The sequence below is a fragment of the Elephas maximus genome, chromosome 16, assembly GCF_024166365.1.
Source record: "Elephas maximus indicus isolate mEleMax1 chromosome 16, mEleMax1 primary haplotype, whole genome shotgun sequence".
Lineage (NCBI taxonomy): Eukaryota > Metazoa > Chordata > Mammalia > Proboscidea > Elephantidae > Elephas > Elephas maximus.
The window spans coordinates 75786609-75807649 of record NC_064834.1 but is presented as its reverse complement, the minus strand read 5'-3'; the positions used below and the strand labels follow the sequence as shown (position 1 = coordinate 75807649).

Here is a 21041-nt window from a genome sequence, read left to right as displayed (position 1 = left end):
AATCTCCACTGAGTTTTCTAGTAATCTTGCAAAAGCCGGCCCATCACTGTCCATGCGAATCAGGCTACAGAGAGAGATGTTCTTTCAGTTTATCCATGATCTCGCTCATCTTGTCGGCCGGGATCAGCATCACCGTGCGCAGGGGCTTCATCGGGACGTCATCAAAAGACCATCTGCCTCCCAGGCACGTGTCGCTCTCCTCCTGCACCGAGAAGCTGAACTTCAGGATTGCCTTCTAAAGCAAACAAATAACCAAGGTCAAAAACTCAGACCACCAAGGGCAAAACTCACTGAATCTACAACAAAGAATTCTATATCAGGCATGTATTTCAGCAGGAGTGACAGGTAACAGAAACAAAACTCAGAATAAAATAAACTCAAGTAAGACGCTGAGGCAGAAGTTGTAAAACGCTCACCAGACAGGTTCTTAACCTCCATGGGGGCATGGACAGCTCTGTCCCACTGCTCAAAGGTGAACAAGCCACTAAGTGTCACTCATGCTGCCGCCATTTATATACTGTTTCATTCTCAAGTCACTCATTTATGATCTCACTCTAATTCTCGACATAACCTTGTAACAGACAAGTGAAACTAAGTCTCTTAAATCTGACAATTAATGGGAAGTCTTCTAACTTTCTCCACTCTCCCCGCTGCTTCTCTAGCAGAAGGCACAGGGAAGTTTGTATGACCAGGCCACCTTAAGACACCTACACATCCCTGAACGATCGACCTTGGGTACTGAGGTAGCCAGGGAAAATTTGTTTATTTTTAAAATTCACTTTCTGGAAATGAGAGAGCTGAATGTGTAGTGCTTTAGCATTCGGTGGAAATCTGACAAATATTAAGTGATATCCAATCCAGGAAACATGCTCCCTCAGGGTTCTGTCCAGACTCCTTCAGAGGAGGACAGTGTGGATTACTCTGTGGTACTTGGCTGTCCACCATGCTACGTGTTACCTTCATAGGGAGAAAATGCTAGCGATCCCACCGAGGGGAAGACACCCGCTGACAGCAGGCCCGGAGCAGCAGCATGCGGGCCAGTACCAAGGACGGGCAGACCAGCTTCCGCACCAACCACCATGTGACCTCAGACACTCTGACTCAGTGTCCACATCTGGAACCAGGCTAATATCCACCTTGTTGAGGGGTTCCAGAATCAAATTTCAGATCTCATAGTAAATGTATTATAAACATCTGCTCACTATTAGCACGTTGGCTGCCTTTCTCCTCCTCCACCGCCAACAGCGAGGGCAGGTGACTAATAGATCGAGTACCTCTATGTGCCAGGCACTCTTAGCTGCTAGCTACTGGGGACAGGGAAAAATAAGAGTGGCTGCGCTTGAAGGACTGTAACATAAAACTGGAGAACCAAAAATTTTGACTACTGTCAAGGAAATCCTCATTTCCATGTAAAAAGATACATGAAAAATTGGTCTTACCTCGTAGAAAAATTCTTCTTCTGCATTTGCGAACATCAACTCATCTTTCTTTTGGCTGTTCCATTTCTTTCTGGAGTTGTTTTTTCCTGCTTCCACAAACGTCTTACTAATCAGAAGGTAGAAGGAACACCCCCCGCACGGCTTATTAGTTTCGTGTGCCTCCGCTAGTTCTTTCCTGTAAGGTGTACACACGTTTACATGTTGGGGCAGGTCAAGCCACCAACAGACCGGAGTTCAGTGAAAACGAGTGAAGCCACCCAGTGGGCTGGGTGCCACAAAGGCTCAACACGTAGACGTTAGACTTGGACACTCCTAAAGCAACGATTTTTATTTATCTAGTCAGTCACACTTTAGATTATGGCACCACTTTTTATCATAAATACTACGATGAATCTCTCAGATTAGGTTCTGGTAAGTTATCCTTAGAACTGTGGATACGTAGCAACTAACAGATGAGTCTTAAATTTCACTCAACGTAACATCACTGCCAGTTCAGAAAATAAATACATTTGAGAATCTGAACTTTTTAAAGCAGTGAACACTCAACTGACAGGCATATGGCCACCAGGGTCACTACAGCATGTGACCACAACAGTCCTGGTCACTGGAGTCTAATCACTGGATCACTCTGTGACATACTGCAGTGATCCTGCAACAGTCCACTGAGTGAAGCCCCCACCAAACCACACGTAACCCTGTGCACCCATTGCCCCTAAACAAAAATGCCAAGAAACTCAGAGAACAACCCACTTCTGTTTTCTTTAATAATAAAAAAAAAAAAAATAGAAGAGCAGTAAAAAGCAGATCGCTCTCCTGTTAAACCAAGTAAATGTGAAAACAAACTTATGGCACCAGAAAGTCCGCCAGGCGGAGCAGCTGAGACGGGGAGAATGCACGTAAAACCAGGAAGCAACGGGTCTACAAAGGAGAACGGAGAAACTGAAAGGTTTCCAGACTGTAGTTACCTTCCTACAAAACACTGAAGGGGAACCACAACACGGGGGCGGGGCGGGGGGAACTACTGAGAAACAATGTTGTGTAAAACCTACAGGTCCCCACCATTCTCTCTCCTCCTCCTCCTCCATTTCAAAGCACAGGCAAGGCCAATTCTAACTTTCCCTCAGGCCGGCTATAAGATTTATGGCTCTTCTTACATTTAACATATTTCTCACACATTAACTTAAAACCGCTGCATTAAAACAGCACCTGAGATGCAGGATCAGGACCGTGGTTCTGTTATTCACAGAACATACCCACGGGATTAGGACTTTCACTCTGTTTTTGTTATTGTAATTGTTCGGCACTTTATTCATGTTACAGAAATTTACCTGTGAAGAGGGTGAGAAGCTTTGCTCAGATAGGGGGTAAAACCCTTAATTTATGTGAAATTCATCTATTTTTATACCATTTAAATATTTAAAAGCATCATCCTTAAGATCACTGCCACAAACAGGTAAAACTCTTTAAAAAGCCAACTATTCATTACCTATGTTTCTCACAGGCTGTTTCTTCCACTCTCATCACGCTGAGCGGTTGCTTACACCAGGGCTAAAACCCTCTCTCTTCATATTCCACTCAAGTCCCATCTGCGTCCCCTAGGGAAAGGCCGCTGTTCAGAGGCCCTGTCAGTGAGGGCGCTTACCGCAGCTGCTGGTGCATAGGCAGGGCGATCTGGGGCGGGACGTTAATGAATCTTTCGCTCAGGAGGAGGCCCACAGGCCTGGTGGTGTCACTCAGCAGCTTCTCCAGCTGTTCAGCCACGCTCTTCTCCCCGCTCTGGCCACAGCCGTTCAGAATCCATTCTTTAATTTGCTCAGCACACCGGGTCCCCTAGAAAGCAAAGAGAAGACTGCCTCTGATTACAGGCTGTCACTTACAGGAGAAAAATCAAAGATGAGAGCTGTCACTTTTCATCTTACATACGGGCAGTTTCCTGCCACAGCCTTGAAAATACTGTCTGTCTCCAGTGTGGAATGTTCAGGTATTCCACAAAAGGTACACCACCCGGTCATGCAGCACCCCACGACCAGGGGAAGGGGATGCTTATAACCAATACTCGTACATGCTGTAACTGCAACTCCAGTCCATCTCACAAAGACAGATGGAGCAACTGGAAAATTCACTGAAAAACTAAAGCACGGCTTGTATCTTTTTCTGAGGAGGGTAAGCAGCTGGTTTACTTTTTATTAGAACTCTCCAGTGATTCAGTAAAAAGAGATGACTCAAAACACAAATGAATGTCCGTAAGTGCCCTTGACCTCAGAAAGCAAAGAAGCTTCCTGGGGTCCACACTTCACAAGTAGCAGACACCAGCTGAGACACAGCACATAACCAGCACCCGTGGCAACACCAACATCAGAACACCACTTACTGAAAAGTAAACCAGGGTTCCCTGCACCACAGGGAGTAATGACTGGCACAGGGTACAAACTATTCAAACCACAATACACCTTCAACACCTCAACAAGAAGGCAAATAATCCAATTAAAAAATGGCAAAGGATGTGAACAGACACTTCACCAAAGAAGACAGTCAGGTAGCTAACAGATACATGAGGAAGTGCTCTGGATCATTAGCCATTAGAGAAACGCAAATCAAAACTACAATGAGACACCATCTCAGCCCGACATTACTGGCACTAATCAAAATGACCAGAAAATAACAAATGGAGGGGTTGTGGGGAAACCGGAACTCTTAAACACTGCTGGTGGGAACATAAAATAGTACAACCACTGTGAAAAACGATACGGTGTCTCCTCAAAAAGCTAGAAATAGAAATACCATACCATCCAGCAATCCCACTCCTAGGAATATACCCAAGAGAAATAAGAACCATCACAGGAATGGACATACGCACGCACACCCATGTTCACGGCAGCATTACTCACAATAGCAAAAAGATAGAAACCACCTAAGCGCCCATCAACAGATGAATGGATCAAGAAACTGGTACATACGTACAACAGAATACTACGCAGCGATAAAAACCATCAGTCTGTGGAACATCTCACGACAAGGATGAATCTGGAAGGCAGGATGCTGAGTGAGGTAAGTCCATCACAAAAGGACAATTATCGTTTGAGACTGCTATCATAAAAACTCAAGAAAACGCTTACACGCAGAAAAACAATCTGACGGTAATGAAGGAAGAGATGAGGATGGGGAGCTGAAATCACTAACTAGATAGCAGACAAGTGATAACTGTGGTGAAGGCAAAGACAACACACAACAGAGGGGAAGTCGGCACAACTTGACCAAGGCAAAGTCACGGATGCTTCCTAGACACATCCAAACACCTTGAGAGCCAAGTTACTGGGGCTGAGGACTGGGGACCATGGTCTCGGGGAAGATCTAGGTCAACTAGCATAACATAGTTCATAAAGAAAATGTTCTACATCCTATTTTGGTGAGTAGCGTTTGGGGTTTTAAAAGCTTGCAAGTGACCATCTATGATATATCTATTGGTCCCATCCCGTCCGGAGCAAAGGAAAATGAAGAAAACCACAGACAAAGAAAATTTTAGTCCAGAGAACTAATGGACCAAATGAACCACAGCCTCCACCAGCCTGAGCCCAGAACTAGATGGTGCCTGGCTACCACCACCGATGTTCTGACAGGGATCACAATAGAGGGACACGGACACAGACACAGACACACACAAGACCAGACTTACTGGTCTGACAGACTGGAGGAATCCCTGAGACTATGGCCACTGGACACCCTGCTAACTCAGAACTGAAGCCACTCCCGAAGTCCACCTTTCAGTCAAAGGTCAGACAGGCCTATAAAACAAGCAATAACACATGTGAGGAACATGATTCTTAGTTCAATGAAGTATAAGAGACCAAATGGGCAACACCTGCCCAAAAGCAAAGACCAGAAAGCAGGAAGGGACAGAAAAACAGGACCAATGGACACAGGGAACCCAGGGTGGAAAGGGAGAATGCTGACACATTGTGGGGACTGCAACCAATATCACAAAACAACTTGTGTATAAATTTTTGAATAAGAAACTAATTTGTTCTGTAAACTTTCACCTAAAGTACAATAAAATTAAAAAGAAAAACACACCTTCACATTGAAAAGATTGCAACAAGATTTCATAAGAGCACATCTCCTTTTTTTTTTTTTAAACACTTCCATCATGCATTAAATAAAAGTGGTTTTGGCCTGGTGACGTGACTGACCAGTGACACCAACCTTTCTCTCGGTTAAATTTAAAAGGCTTATGAAACCAAAAACCTCATCTTCATCAACACCCACATCATCATCGCTGTCTTCTGACACATCTGTTTGCTGTTTTAAGAAGAGAAAAAAAAAATTATATTTGGTTGGGAAGAGGTATAATACCAAGTCTTGGAACCTAGGTCTCATTTACCTTTTCAAAATCAAGTCTTTGTTTTACAATCACCATTGCGGAAAAGCTCTCTATGCTAAACGCAGTGTGACCAGCTAATCACACCGTCCCTGGAATGGGTTCCTCTGCTTACATTCTGGGTGACCTCGTCCTGCTCTCAAGTCTACACCTAATGTCTTCTACAGGATTCTTGAAACGTTTTCCTGGATCAGAGACTCATAAATCCAGAACAGATGAAGCCCCGTGAAATAAACCATTTCAAACTATCTTCTAAACTATCTGCCTGGAGCCAGGCCTTGCTCGTTTCTCTGTGAGCCCACACGCTGTTTCAGGTAAAATTCACACACTTCCTGCCACCTGGCCACGAAGGAAGAAAAAAAGAGGGTGAGAAAGGAAACGAATTAAGAAAAACAGAACATTAAGAATGAAGTGGCTAATTCCAGCTAGTACGTCACAAAGATGGTAGCAACTCTTACTAGTTTCAGAACTTCGGTGGGGTGCTGGGGGCAAAAGCCAGACTAGTGTTTGAGGAACGAATAGAAGAGGAAGGGAAGACTGTGAATAAAAAGTATTTTTCAAGAATTTTGGCTTTGACGACAGAGTGAAGTGGCTGAAAGTGAGGTAACTGAAGTGAAACATAAGACTAAGGTGGAGTTTTTGTTTGTTTTGTTTTTTACCGCAGGCCAGGTAACGGGTACTGAGAATAGGAAACAAATCCACAGAGACAGCTGTATTTGTACACACTTGCCACGTGCAGACAATGCTCTGAGCACTTTACCTTCAACAACTCATTCTGTGCTGCTACCAACCCTCTGAGGTAGGAACCAGCATCATCCTCACTTTTGGAGAAGGAAAAGGAAAGAGATCAAGGCTACCGTGGCAGACTGTGTTTTCCACAGAGGACAAACACAGTATCTCCTATCCCACACTGAGGGGCAGTGTCTGCATGCCTTCCCCTAGAACCTGGCCAGACCCTTGTGTCTGTGCTGATCAACGAACAGCAGAAATGGCACCATCATAAAAATGCTGCACACTTCCTCCAGGTTCTTTGGGGGTGCTTGCTCTTGGACCCCAGCCCGCATGTGGCGAGGTCCCCATGCAGACAGCACCAGCAGGGCGCCCACCTCCAGCCAGTGCCAACCTGTCTACTGCATGAGTGTGACATCTTGAAAGTGAATCCCCCAGGTAAGCCTCCCAACTGGTGCAATGGGGCAGACAAGTCCTCCCCATGGAGCCCCACCCAGGCTGCAGACAGAAGCACGTACACCCAGGCTGCAGACAGGAGCACATAAACGACTGCGGCTGCTCTGAGGCACGGTGTGGTGGGGAGCTTGTCGTGCAGCCACAGAAAACTGAGTCACCAGATGACAAGGGCAGAACCAGGAGTCGCCCAGTCCTGTTTTCTACATCTCACAAAGAGGAGGACTCCTTCGAGTTCGCTCTTCCCTCACTCCCAAGATACCACACTCTACTGATAATTCTACCGCCCCCATCACTCCTTTGAGTCAGTCTCCTTTGCAGCCTCCACTTATTTTACTCATTGCATCAGTGCTGGGATTACCATGGCTTGTCTCCTGCCCTCTCTGGGCCACCTCAACCACTTCTGTGACTTAAATGACCACAGATTTGCTGAAAACTCCCAAGTCTTCTACCTCTAGCCCCAGTCTCTCCAGGGCTCCGGCTGCTGCTCAGTATCTCGCTTGTGTGTGTCACAGACACCTCAAACTCAAAGTGTGCAAATCCAAACACGTGTTCCCTTCCTAATCTGATCCTCCTCCATGTCTGCTATCCTGGTTGGCCACGTCAGAAACCTGGGAGTTACCCTTGATTCCTTCTTCCCCTCACTCTCACACCTAATCACTCACCCACCAGATTCCATCTCCTACATGTCTTCTGACTCGGCCCACTTCTTGCCATTGGCACTGCTTGGATCGCTGCATTTAATAACTCTGGACTGCTGCCAGGGCCCTCTAACTAGTCTCCCTTCCTCTAGTCACACTTCCTTCCAATCCAAACGCTAGAGAACAACCACCCTTGTGCTCTGGGCCTGCCCACTATTAGCAGGCCAGACAGAAGCAGCACACTGTCCTGCTTACCTTAATCACACTCCCAATGTGGCTCTGCTGTATCAAGAGATCTGTTAGCTCCGCAGTGTTCACGGGAGCCTTTAGGAAAAGCTAAAAGAAGAGAAAAATGTTTTAGATTTAAATTAAAGTATGATTTCCAATAAAATTTCTAATTCCTATATTAAACTAAAAATTAGGAAATTTCAGTGAAATGACCAAGAAGATAACCTAGAAAGGTAATCAAGAGAGGAAAGGGAAAAACCCAGCAGAGTCACAGACGTTAAAGCTACCAACACTTCAGGGACCAGACGGACGGACAGTGGTAATCTAGAGGGCTTGGAGGTGAGAGAGGATGGACATAAGCTCAAAGGCTTTGGGGACTAGGCCACAGGAGGCCTAAAGGGTAGAGAACCAAAGCCCCAGTATGTGGGGGGAAGGAATACGCAGATGCAGCGAGCACCAATTTGGTGGAAGCGAAGTGTGTAGTCAATTAGACGGCTGTTCTATAGGAACTCTCCGACCCCACAAAATTTGGACAGGAATTTGAGAAAAACAGAACAGTGTTCAAGTCATTAGCAGACGAAAGGAAGTGTATTTTAGGACACAGAATACTTAAATATATTAATCAGAGGAAGGGGTCTGGGAGCAAAGGCACAAAGAGAAGGGTTCGTCCTGGGAGAGAAGAGAGGCAATTCTTCCCTCCAAGGCAAGCGCAGGCGATAAAAACGGAAATTCTGAAATAGAAAGGTTGAAATTTGAGAAAGCTGGTGTCGACTGGATTGTCTTAGAAGAGCAAATTTATATAAAAAAGTAAAAGAATACCTGCTGCAGTAATTTCTTAATTCCGTCATAATCGTTATCTGAGATGGAATAAGCTTCAAATTCAATGTTCACTTCCTGTAAGTAACACACAAAATAGTCATCATTCACAACTGTCTAAGATAATTCAGGTGTTACTTTCCACTCTGAGGATCATCTATTTCTTTTTCCTCCATCTCCATTCTTTTTGGTCTTTGCCTACCTATCAGTTCATCCACAGAAGATGACAGAGAAGGGGCAGGAAGAAAAAAGTGTCAAGACTTAAGAACTATCCATGTCTGGATTTTGAAATTGGCAAGCATTACCAAAATTGCCACCTCACTTACAGATTGGAAACTCTGGTGGCATAGCGTTAAGTGCTATGGCTGCTAACCAAAAGGTCAGCAGTTCAAATCCATCAGGGGCTCCTTGAAAACTCTATGGGGCAGTTCCACTTTGTCCTACACGGTCGCTGTGAGTCGGAATCAACTTGACGGCAATGGATATAATTTACAGATTAGGTTACAAAGCTCCTTCCTAACATTTCCTCATTTTACAGAAAAGTGATTACACTCAGCATGACCTAGCCTAAATGTTGAGAAGGTCTGCTCTAGAAAGTATTTACTAGACTGCAATAAGGGTGGGAAAAGAACAAAATCACTTCAGAAGTACCTGGAATTGCCTGGAGCCTGGATCTGAGGCTACATGAGTCAGAATCGACTTGACCGCAATGAGTTTTTTTGCTTTAATGGGTCCATTCGCTTGGCAGGTGGTCACTGAGTCTCACCATGTACCAACCACTGTGCCAGGCACTCAAGATAAAGTGATGAGCAACGCAATCATGATGATTCTGCCCTTAGGGAGCTTATGGTTTAGACGGGAAGAGTAAGGAAATATTCACAGAAATAAATGTAAAGTTACAACGATGACTTAATGTATCATAGTCTGACTGCTATCGAATGAAAATGTCAGAAGCTGTTGGTGTTACCCATTTTCTGCTATATGGAGTATAAATGGAAAAGAAAACCAAATATTTTGAATGTAAAAGAAGAGTAAAGTAAAACAAACAGAAAGAGAAGAGTAAAAGAAAAGTAGAGATTGAAAACTGAAAAGGACCTCTGGGGTTCTCTATACATTCCAGGCCCAGGGACCCAGGGATTCCTGAGCCCAGCTGCTTTCCTACCCTCGGGATCTGAAGATACGCTAGAATCTTTATCACAAGTTCCCCTTTCTGCCTCCCTCCAAGGGGATGCTATTAAGCACAAACACGAGAGACAAAAGCCCTCATCACCCATCTGCGAGAACCTAATTAAACGTGCCCACCGTTCTTCACTACTCCCATCTCTCTTCCCTGAAGTTCCCATAGCCACTTCTGCTGCCACTGAGCCACTCTGCACTTCAAGTCCATCTCTTTAGGACACCAAATAACTCTATGCATTTCCTTCTTATACACCATCTTGTTTCAAAAAAGATCTGAGGGAGACTGAATTTTCAAAATAATCTTCATGGGTTTCTACATCAGGGAATGGGTTGTGGATTTGTGAACTGCTCAGAAAATGAAGGCCTCCTTCAAATAAATAATCAATAACCACTGTTTCAAAACAGGGAACTGTGCTAGCAGCTGTAACAATTTTTTCAGTCAAAAAAGTAATACACGCCAGTGGTCAAAACTACACATGGCAAGGACTATAAAGTTAAAAAAAAAAGTCTTGCTACCCACCCGCCACTCTCCAGAGGTCCCTGCTGTCAGTAGTAAACTATTCTTTGAAGAAGTTTACTAGGCACACATAATCAAATATATTTTGTTTCTTCTTTCCCCCACATAAAGAGTCACTACACCTGCTGCTTCCACTTAGCCCGCTCTGTGGCTGTGGTTGTAAAATGGAACAAGAATTCCTAACTCCCAGGGCTGATGTAAGCATTAAATGAGTTAACACAAAGTGCAGAGAGCCTAGAAGAGCAACTATTATTATTATTGTTACAAACAGAATTACTAAATCAGGGGAGTATCCATGTTAAGTTTTGATAGATATTGTCAAATTGCCTTCTGAAGACACTGCACCAACTTATACTCTCACCCGCAGTATGTGGAAGCACCCATTTCCCTACACTATCATCAGCAATGTTTATTACATAAGATTTTAACCTTTGGCAGTCTGATAAAAGATTATCCATGTTAATGCAAGAACATTCCGTGTTAATGCAAGAACACTGATTGGAACCACCCAAAACTGGCAAAATAGCCAAAGTTCTTCTAAGTGGAAAATGGTGAGGCCATATCAAGGGAAGGGGGCGAAGTAAAGAGCTGATCTGTAAGGGAAAGCTCTGTTGACAGGAGGACGTATCATAGACCCACACTAGTCTCATCCCAAGCCTGCATCCACACCTTCCATATCCTCCCCCTCTGCCCACTCTCTCTTTACCCCCCTGTACTTTGCGTATCACAGAATCTCCAAGTGGAAAACAATAAGAGCGTTTATTGTTGTTGTTAGGTACTGTCAAGTTGGTTCTGACTCATAGTGACCCCATGAACAACAGATTGAAACACCGCCTGGTCCTGTGGCAACTTCACATCATTGCTGTCTTAGTCATCTAGTGCTGCTATAACAGAAATACCTCAAGTGGATGGCTTTAACAAAGATAAATTTATTCTCTCACAGTCTAGGAGGTTAGAAGTCCGAATTCAGGGTGCTGGCTCCAGAGGAAGGCTTTCTCTCTCTTTTGATTCTGGGGAAGGTCCTTGTCATCAGTCTTCTCCTGGTCTGGAGTTTCTCAATTTAGGGACCCTGGGTCCAAAACACGTGCTGTTCTCCTGGCTCTTCTTTCTTGGGGGTATGTGGTCGGCATCCTGTCTGCTCACTTCTCTCTTTCATATTTCAAAAGAGACTGACGCAAGGTACAACCTAATCCTGTAGACTGAGTCCTGCCTCATTAAGAGAACTGCCTCTAATCCTGCCTCATTAACATCATAGAGGTTAGGATTTACAACATATAGGATAATCACATCTGATCACAAAATGATAAATAACTACACAATACTGGGAATCTTGGTCTAGCAAAGCTGATAAACATTTTTTGGGGACACAATTAATCCATAACATTTGCTATGCTTGAGCCCATTGTTTCAGCCATGGTGTCAATCCATCTCGTTGAGGGTCTTCCACTTTTCCAATGACCCTCTACTTTATCAAGCATGATGTCCTTCTCTAGGGACTGCTCCCTCCTCATACCATGTCCAAAGTACATGAGATGGAGTCTCACCATCCTTGCTTCTAAAGGGCATTCTGGCTGTATTTCTTCCTTGTTCACTCTTCTGGCAGTCCATGGTATACTGAATATTCTTTGCCAACACCATAACTCAAAGACATCAAATCTTCTTTGATCTTCCTTATTTATTGTCCAACTTTCACACGCATATGAGGCAACTGAAAAATACCATGGTTTGGGTCAGGCACACTTTAGGCCTTAAAGTGACATCTTTGTTTTTTAACACTTTAAAGAGGTCTTTTGCAGCAGATTTGCCCAAAGCAATATGTCGTTTGATTTCCTGACTGCTACTTCCATAGGCATTGATTGTGGATCCAAGTAAAATGAAATAAGAGCATTATTATATGACGATAAATAATTGGTTAATGTGCTCAGCTACTAACTGAAAGGTTGGTGGTTCAAGTCCACCCAGAGGCAGCTCAGAAGAAAGGCCTAGCAACCCACTTCTGAAAATATGCCAGTGAAAACCCTACACAGAGCGCAGTTCTATTCTGACACACGTGGGGCTGCCATGAGTCAGAGTCAGCTGGACAGCAACTGGAGGAAAAACCAGTAAGTGTTTACCATGTGCTGGGCACTACCCCGCATGCCTGCTGTGTCCTCTCACGCCTTACAATTACCCTGTCAGGCAGATGTTTGTTCCAATTTACAGAGAAGGAAACAGGATTCAGAATGGACATGTAATTTAGAAGGGACATCACTGAAAAGACAGTTGTTGAGCAATGATGTGCAATGATGGTTGTAGAGTCAATGAGAAGTGTGCGGGTATTGAAGGTGGAGCTAACAGGATTTAGTGATGGACTGGATGTGGGGTGAGGAGAAGGGAGGCATTAAAGTTAACTCCCAAGATTTGGGTTTGAGAAACTGATGAATCTGGGGACAATTTACAGAGACAGAAAACTAGGAGAGGAGGTGGGTGGACCGCAAGTTCTACTTTGGATAGGTTAAGTCTGAGGTACCTATTATGCATTCAAGGAAACCCTGATGGTGTAGTGGTTAAGAGCTACAGCTGCTAACTAAAAGTTCAGCAGTTCGAATCCACCAGGCACTCCTTAGAAACCATATGGAGAGGTTCTACTCTGTCCTATAGAGTTGCTATGAGTTGGAATCAACTCAAAGACAATGGGTTTGGTTTTTCTTTTTTTTTTTTTTTTATGCATTCAAAAGCTTCTGTGATCGAGTTGACTATGACTCATAGCAACCCTGTAGGACAGAGTAGAACTGTCCCATAGGGTTTCCAAGGAGCAGCTGGTGGATTCAAACTGCCAACCTTTTCGTTAGCAGCTGAGCACTTAACCACTGTACGACCAAGGCTCCATAATACTTAGCATTAAGTACTTAATATTTGTTGAATGCGTAATTAGAGCTGGATGACCCTTAAGACCACTGAATGCTTAATACCAAAAACAAAAAAACTGTTGCCCTCCAGTCCTTTTCGACTCATAGAGACCCTATAGGACAGAGTAGAACTGCCCCGCAGGGTTTCCAAGGCTGTGATCTTTATGGAAGCAGACTGCCACATCTTTCTCCCGTGGAGCAGCTGGTGGCTTGGAACCACTGACCTTTCAGTTAGCAGCTGAGCACTTTAACCACTGGCCACCAGGGCTCCTTTGTAAGCCTGTGGGGTAGAAAGGCACAGGAAGCCTTCAGGAAGCTGAAATCGGGCCGTGTGGCCGAAGCTGCGGAGGGAACAGGGGCAGAGCTGCGGCAGAGGTGGGCAGACGACAAACTCTGCAGGCCTTGGTGGCCTGGGAAGGATTTGGAGCTCCGGCCTGAGAACTACGGAAAACGACTCATGCCTGTGGTTGTGGCGGGTTCTCCCTCTGGGATGGGGGTGGGATGACAAGGCTGTGGCTGCAGTGTAGAGAAGACTGAAGTGGACTTCAGTAAGCAGTTACCATCCCCAGTTTCTGCCTCCAGACCCTCAGGGACGGGGAAGCCGCTCCTCCAGGCGGCTCAATTTCCACGTGGCTTTGACAGCCAGTGTCTTCCCGGATATAAACAAACCGAGGTAGCGCGTGGTGCTCACCTCGTCGACGACCTCGTCGTCTTCCTCGCCACTATCTTCCTCGTCTTCCTCCTCATCCTCGACTCCATCTTCCTCTTCTTGCTCGTCGCGCTGGAGCTGACCGCCCGGCGGCCGCGGAGCCCCGCTCTCCACCGCACGCCGCTTGGACCTGGACGCCATGTTGCCGCCCCAGGCACCGCGCCTGCGCACCGCCCCCGCCCCGACCTTCCGGACCGAACCACTCAAGGAAGGGGGAGGAAGACGGTGAAGAACCTCAGGGCTGAGTGGACGCCAGCTCCAGCGCCTCGGCTGGACTTCACGGTCGTAATTTCAGAGTTAAGTGCAGTTTGGGGGCTCTATCGCGGCCAAATTCTCTTTCTGTTCTCCTTCCCTCCAAGGCTACTCCGCCCCTTCACAGAGTGGTACGAACCGCCAAGCCTTCGCCTCGCCCCCTCCGTGACCTGGCTGTCGGCGCGCACGCGCGGGCTCCCAGCTGAGCAAAAGGGGCTCCCGGACTCGCGGGCTGGGGTGCCGGGTGTCCCCGCGGCGCGGGCACGGGGTGCGCGGAGCCCACCGATGCCATTGCACCTGCGGCCTCTGCCTGGGGCCTGCAAGGTGCGCGCCCCCGACTGGGCTCCGGCTTGTGGCGGGCGCAGCGCAGGGCTCGGTCCCGTCTCAGCCCACGCGTGCCCCCGCCCCAGGTAGGTGTCACCGCCCACCGTGCGGAGGAGGACAGCCCGCAGGGGTGAGGGACAGAGTGGGGAGGGGGCCCGAGGCGTCGCCCTTCGGTCCAGCCCGCCTGGAAGGTCACCTGTCCTGTCAGGTTCCCCAGGGCAGGTCAGACCCGACCCTGCCGTGCAAGGGCCTCCCTCGGTGTCTCCCCGCACAGCTCCGGGCACACACTTGGCAGTGATGCAGTGAGTCGGGATCGAATCCCCTGACGCTCTTTAAATGCATATTCTTGGCCCGAAAGTTTAAAAAAAAAAAAAAAAAAAGAATGTGTGAATCTTAAATGCTCAAGGTACTGGTGGGATAATCTAAAGGGGGCCCTGGTGGCGCACCGTTTAAGCGCTCAAGCGCGTGGCTGCCAACTGTAAGGTTGGCAGTTGGAGGCCACCCAGCTAAGCTGCTCAGCAGGAGAAAGACCTGACAATCTGTTCCTATAAAGATTAACCTGTTTCGGTCAGTGGGTTCTGACTTGTAGTGACCCTATAGGACAGAATAGAACTGCCCCATAGGGTTTCCAAGGCTGCAATTTTTTTTTTCAATTTTTATTGTGCTTTAAGTGAAAGTTTACAAATCAAGTCAGTCTCTCACACAAAAACCCATATACACCTTGCTACACACTCCCAATTACTCTGCCCCTAATGAGACAGCCTGCTCTCTCCCTCCACTCTCTCTTTTCCTGTCCTTTTTGGCAGCTTCTAACCCCCTCCACCCTTTCATCTCCCCTCCAGGCAGGAGATGCCAACATAGTCTCAAGTGTCCACCTGATCCAAGAAGCTCACTCCTCACCAGCATCCCTCTCCAACCCATTGTTCAGTCCAATTCCTGTCTGAAGAGTTGGCTTTGGGAATGGTTCCTGTCCTGAGCCAACAGGTCTGGGGGTCATGACCACTGGGGTCCTTCGAGTCTCAGTCAGACCACTAAGTCTGGTCTTTTTATGAGAATTTGGCGTCTGCATCCCACTGCTCTCCTGCTCCCTCAGGGGTCTCTGTTGTGTTCCCTGTCAGGGCAGTCATCGGTTGTAGCCGGGCACCATCTGGTTCTTCTGGTCTCAGGATGATGTAGTCTCTGGTTTATGTGGCCCTTTCTGTCTCTTGGGCTCGTAATTACCTTGTGTTCTTGGTGTTGTTCATTCTCCTTTGGTCCAGCTGGGTTGAGACCAATTGATGATGCATCTTAGATAGCTGCTTGCTAGCGTTTAAGACTCGAGACGCCAAGGTTGTAATCTTTACAGAAGCAGATTGCCACATCTTTGTCGCTGCAAAGATTACAGCCTTGGCAACCCAGTGGGGCAGTTCTACCCTGTCATATAGGGTCTCTGTGAGTCTGAATGGAATCAGCTACTGCAGTGGATATGAGTGGAGGGGACTGGCCAACTGGAGCGTGTATGCCCGTCTACAACAGACACCTGCTGCTCAACTGCAGCCAGTTACCAAAAAAAAAACAGTTCCTGTGAAGCAGACTCCTGGTGAGCCCACAGGTGTCAGAAGCAGACTCCTGGTGAGCCCACAAGTGTCAGAGTAGAACGGTGCTCTACAGGGTTTTCAATGACTGACGTTTTGGAAGTAGATCACCACGCCTTTCTTCCAAGGTGCCTCTGGGGGGACTTGGACCTCCAACCCTTCAGTTAGCAGCCGAGGACTTAACCATTGCACCACCCAGGAACTCCTTTGGCCAGTTTTAGCCCTGTGGAAATGTAGGCCTCATCTTGTCGGATCTTTCCATTTGAAGAGAAGCTGGAGTTAGGGATTTTTACATGAAATATGGATTTTTACATATAATACAAATATAACCTGTGCCCAATAAAATGCATCTACCAGTTAGATTTAGCCCACAGGCTACCACTTTGCAGCCTGTTTTAAAGACTTACTTGGCAGAAAATAGGGAAGGCACCAGCTTTCTGAGGATGGGGTCTGTGATTCTCCATTTTTTTTTTTCTCTAAATGAGGAAAGGGTTACATGTGTATGAGTCTGAAAATGGAATGAGCTGCCTCTACGTAGTGAGGTTACCCTTGCTCAGGAGGTTTAAGCAGAAGTTTAGTGGCCTTTTCTCAGTGATTATTCATCAGCATCCCTGAAGGTCCCCGTTACCCCAGAGTCTCCGTGATTGTGTTCTTTGAGTTCCATGTTTTCTGGAAGTCTCTTGTCTACCTGGTCACAACATGGGTATTAATATACTTAGACATCAGGGCTCTGGATGGGTCCCCCAACTATGCAAAAACACCTTCCCACCATGTAGAGGGAGTTGTGGTGGCTCAGTGGTTGAGAGCTACGGCTGCTAACCAAGAGGTCAGCAGTTTGAATCCACCAGCTGCTCCTTGGAAACCCTGTGGGGCAGTTCTACTGTGTCCTATAGAGTCACTGTGAGTCGGAATCGACTTGACAGCAACGGGTTTGGAGTAGGTTACCATGTACAGGGCAGGCTGTACCATGCTGGCCTTTTGGTAGAGTTGCACTCAGAGATCATGGATTTCTTGATAATTTTTTTCTTTCATAAGAGAAGGGCGAAAACATCCTTACTTTGTGTCCACAGAGTAGTTCTCAGGGTTGAGCACATGGTCAGACTGTGGATTAGAACGGCACACGTGGAAAAATGGCCCACCTGTGGTTTTGTCATTTAAGAAAACACTGTACTGACCCCAAGGAACTTAGCTCCATTGGAGATCGCTTATCCACTGCCTCAGCCTTCATCTTTAGCTCAGAGAAGCAGAGAGGTGGTTAGGAAAATGAACCTGGGCTTCAGACCTGGATTCAGATCCCAGCTCTGCTACTTTCTATACTGTGTGACCTTTGCCAAGTTATGCAAACCTCTCAGAGCCTTGGTTTCCTCCGGTGTAAAATGAGGATGATACTTACCTCACAGTTTTAAGTGAGAATGAGACCTTGCATGTGAAGTGTTTGGCCCAGTAAACACCAAAAGAGTAAGTGCTCGCTATAGTGATAGCTGCTGTCACTGTTGATCATCAGGCTGTGTCAGGTTAGAAAGTGTGGGTTTGAGGCCTGACTCCTTCTTACCAGTGAAGTGGCCTTAAGTCACTTCCCTGGTTTTCAGAGAAAAGGCGGTTGTTTTCCCTGGTTCAGAGATGCTGGGGAGGTTGAAAGCATTCAGAGTGGACAGGTATTTCCTGAGCCTCTCCTATGGGGAGGAAAGTCCCTCAGAAAAACCAGCGGTCCAGAGTCCCCAGCCCATTTCACAAATGCAGAATTGAGGCCCAGAGAAGAGAAGCCCAGACCAGAACCCTGGCCCCCTAGTGCAAGTACTTTTCCATTCCACCCAGCCAACCTAGGCTGCCACAGGGCCTACTCAGCTGAGAGGATCAAAACTTCAGGGATGTCTGTAAACCCATCACTGGTACACAGGTGGGCCGGCACACTTTGGTGCAGAAAAGGGCATTTTCAAATACGGTATGTCCGAAATGAATCTTTTGATTTCCCCTCCCTCGTTCTTGTCCATCTCATGCTACATGTGACCGTATTTCCAGTTGTCCTGGTGATAAACCTTAGAATCATCCTTGGCTTCTCTTTCTCTCCCCTGCATTCTATTGGCTCCACCTTCAAAATAGATCCAAATGCTGTCACTGCTCCCACTTCAGCTAGTCTAAGCTGCCGTCATTCCTCACAGACTGTTGTAATAGCCTCCTGTTTCCAGGCCTTTCTGCCTTCAGTCTCTTCTCCAAATGGCGGTGAAGTGGTCCTGTTACAGTATAAGTCAGAGCCTGTCAGGCCTCTGCTCACAGTCCCATGGCATTGCATCTCATTTAGAATAAATGACAAAGTCCTTATCCTGGCCCAAGAGGCTGGCACCCAGCTTCCTCTCCAGCCAATCCAGCCCCACCAGCTGGCCACCATGCTGTTTCTCACACTTGCCAAGCACAGTCTGGGTGCATGTGAGCTGCCCCCAGATTTCTTGGACAGAACTAAGGCTCTCCATCCCATCACGCAGTACGATCTGATGCTGGGAGCACCCTGAGCTGTTAGGAATGCAGCAACGCCATGATTTATTGCCCAAACTGAGCTCCTTTTGAGTGAAAGTGCATGGGGATATAAATTGGGGCTGTCCTGGGGAAACTGGGGTATGTGGTCACCCCACCTGTAAGGATAAACAGTCTGATAACAGTCTCCCCACCATCCCCCTTCCCGCCCCAGGCTAGAAGGGAGCAATAGTAAGGTCCCTCCCAGAGTTATGCTGGGACACACTAAACCAAAAAACCAAACCCAGTGCCTTCGAGTGGATTCCAACTCGTAGTGACCCTATAGTATAGAGGGGAAATAAATAAGGAAAGGCAATTAAGATTAAACCCCAAAGCTAAACTCCCTAATTGAATAAAGGAGTAATGGTAAGTACTACCTCAAATGGAGGATTGTCACCTGCCAGGAAAGACCACGTTGTTTCTTCCTCTGCGAAGTCTTTGGATGGAGAAACTGGCCTGAGCTGGTGGGAGAGAACAGAGACCCCCAGCTCTGGGTTCTTGGAGCAGCTCTGCCTTGGACTTCCTGTGTGATGGGCTCAGGCAGGTTTCTTCCTCAAACCTCTCTCCTCTCAGCCTCCATTTCCCAAATGAAGGAGGATTGGCTGTGCCGAGAACACACACACCAAAGTGCTCTTTCTTAGGAGACAGCAGTCCCGTGGACGGCTCCAAAACTCAGTTCCCCTTCTATGAGTGCTGGTGCACACATGTGTTGGGATTCTACCTTCTGGGTTGACTATGTTTTTTTCCTCTGTGGGTCTAAGATCAAAGACCACGTGGGTAAGAAGTAGCAATGAAGAGCCTTCTTATTTCTCTGAACCGTTGACTGGCACGTTTTAGAGATGGTGGGAATGTAGGTTTCTTGAGCAATGAAAGACTTACTCTGCACTGAGCTCTGGAAATGCTTTCCATTCCTGCCCTTGGTCTCGCCATGTTGCAATAATGCCGCCATCTACCTCCCACCCCCTGGTGGTGCAAACGGTGAAGCACTTGGCTGCTAACTGGAAGGTTGGCGGTTCAGACCCGCCCAGAGGCTCCATGGGAAGAAGACCTAGGGATCTACTTAAAGATTACCACCAAGAAAACCCTGTGGGACAGTTCTCTGTCACCTGGGTCGCTATAACTTGAAATCAACTCAATGGCATATGACAGCAACCTACCACTGCCATGACTGTAGACAGAAGACAGGGATTCCAGGCAGGGAAGTAGCTCATCATTCATAAGGCAGTGGCCAATGCTGTCCACTTGCTTGGATTAGAATTGCCTAGGCCTCGACTGTGCCATAGCCGGTCCCTCTCCCTGGTTGTTATGTCCGTTGCTAAGGCCCAGTGCCTGTCTGGTCCTGGGCCTTTGGTGCTGCAAGACTTCTGTCTCCTTCCCACTTTGAGGAGGTGTCTAGAGACCTTTCTCTGAACTCCTTGGCTTTGGCCCTGGTCTGAATGTGCTCCATAGTTCAGCCAACTGTACTTGTCAATCATGGAAGAAAAAAATCAATTCTGAAAACATTTTAGACTTTTTAACATTTAAATCACTAAGAAAAAAGTCAGGTGTGGTGTGCCTACCCCTGGGTTTCTTTCTCAGTGAAGCTGGTAGCCAGGGCTGCAGCACCACAGCGGCTTCTCTGACTGTACACTGGAGATGCTCTGAGCAATGGCAGAGAGGGATAAGGATGGTGATTGGATTTTTCTTTTTTAAGTCCTGTCGAACATCTCATGAAATCTCTTAACAGTTATTATCCTGAAACCCAAGCTTCACATTAGCATCAGTTTTATTACCTGAGAGAACCGTAGATGAGAGCCCAGAAGAAACATTTGCTGTTTGCAGTGGGTAGATGGGTTTTGCGTTCACGCGTTTGCATTATTACACTAGGTGCTTTGTGCTGCAGCAGTGCTTTATAGCTTCCTACCTCCGTTTTTCTATACACGTTTGTATGCCAAATCCACGAGAGGCGGCATAGCACAGGAGTTAAGAGCAGGCTGCCCGGGGTGTGAATCCCGCTTTGCTGCGTGTCCGCTCTGAAACTCTGGATGAGATCTACCCTCTACACGCCTCAGTTTCCTTATCCATAAAATGGAATAAACCCCACAGATTTAATGCATACAAAGCTCTTAGAACAGTGCCTGACAGCAGCGAGTGCTCAGTGTTAGCTGTTACTGGCGCCGTGGTAAAGACCTTGGCTGCTAACAAAAAGGTCAGCAGTTCGAATCCACCAGCTGCTCCTTGGAAACCCTATGGGGCCATTCTACTCTGTCCTATAGAGTCTCTATGAGTCAGAATTGACTTAATAGCAACGGGTTTGTTGTTGTTGTTTTTTGGTGGGTGGTACGAACGGTTAACATGCTCGGCTGTTAACTAAAAGGTTGGAGACTGGAATCCACCCAGAGGCACCTCAGAAGAAAGGCCTGGCAGTCA

At 46.8% G+C, this 21041-nt stretch overlaps 2 protein-coding genes across 3 annotated transcripts in view; one reads left to right on the top strand and one right to left on the bottom strand.

Annotated features, from left to right (window-relative positions):
• Positions 1-64: 64 nt before the first annotated feature.
• On the bottom strand, positions 65-14155 carry BCCIP (BRCA2 and CDKN1A interacting protein). 2 transcript variants are annotated; one of them, XM_049854870.1, is made up of 7 exons: positions 13957-14155; positions 8685-8759; positions 7893-7973; positions 5640-5735; positions 3082-3269; positions 1440-1614; positions 65-235 (listed from the first exon to the last, which is right to left on the bottom strand). In XM_049854870.1, exons 1-7 carry the CDS (start codon positions 14113-14115, stop codon positions 65-67), a joined length of 945 nt encoding a protein of 314 aa, XP_049710827.1. In that variant the 5' UTR covers positions 14116-14155. The 2 variants fall into 2 exon arrangements, with proteins under 2 accessions (XP_049710827.1, XP_049710828.1); XM_049854871.1 differs by lacking the exon at positions 5640-5735.
• Positions 14156-14392: 237 nt separating this feature from the next.
• The window catches only part of UROS (uroporphyrinogen III synthase), a 29605-nt gene continuing 22956 nt past the window's right edge, over positions 14393-21041 (top strand). Inside the window, exon 1 of the mRNA XM_049855637.1 lies at positions 14393-14636. The gene's annotated coding sequence lies outside the window, so the exon portion shown is untranslated. The remainder of the gene's footprint in view (positions 14637-21041) is intronic.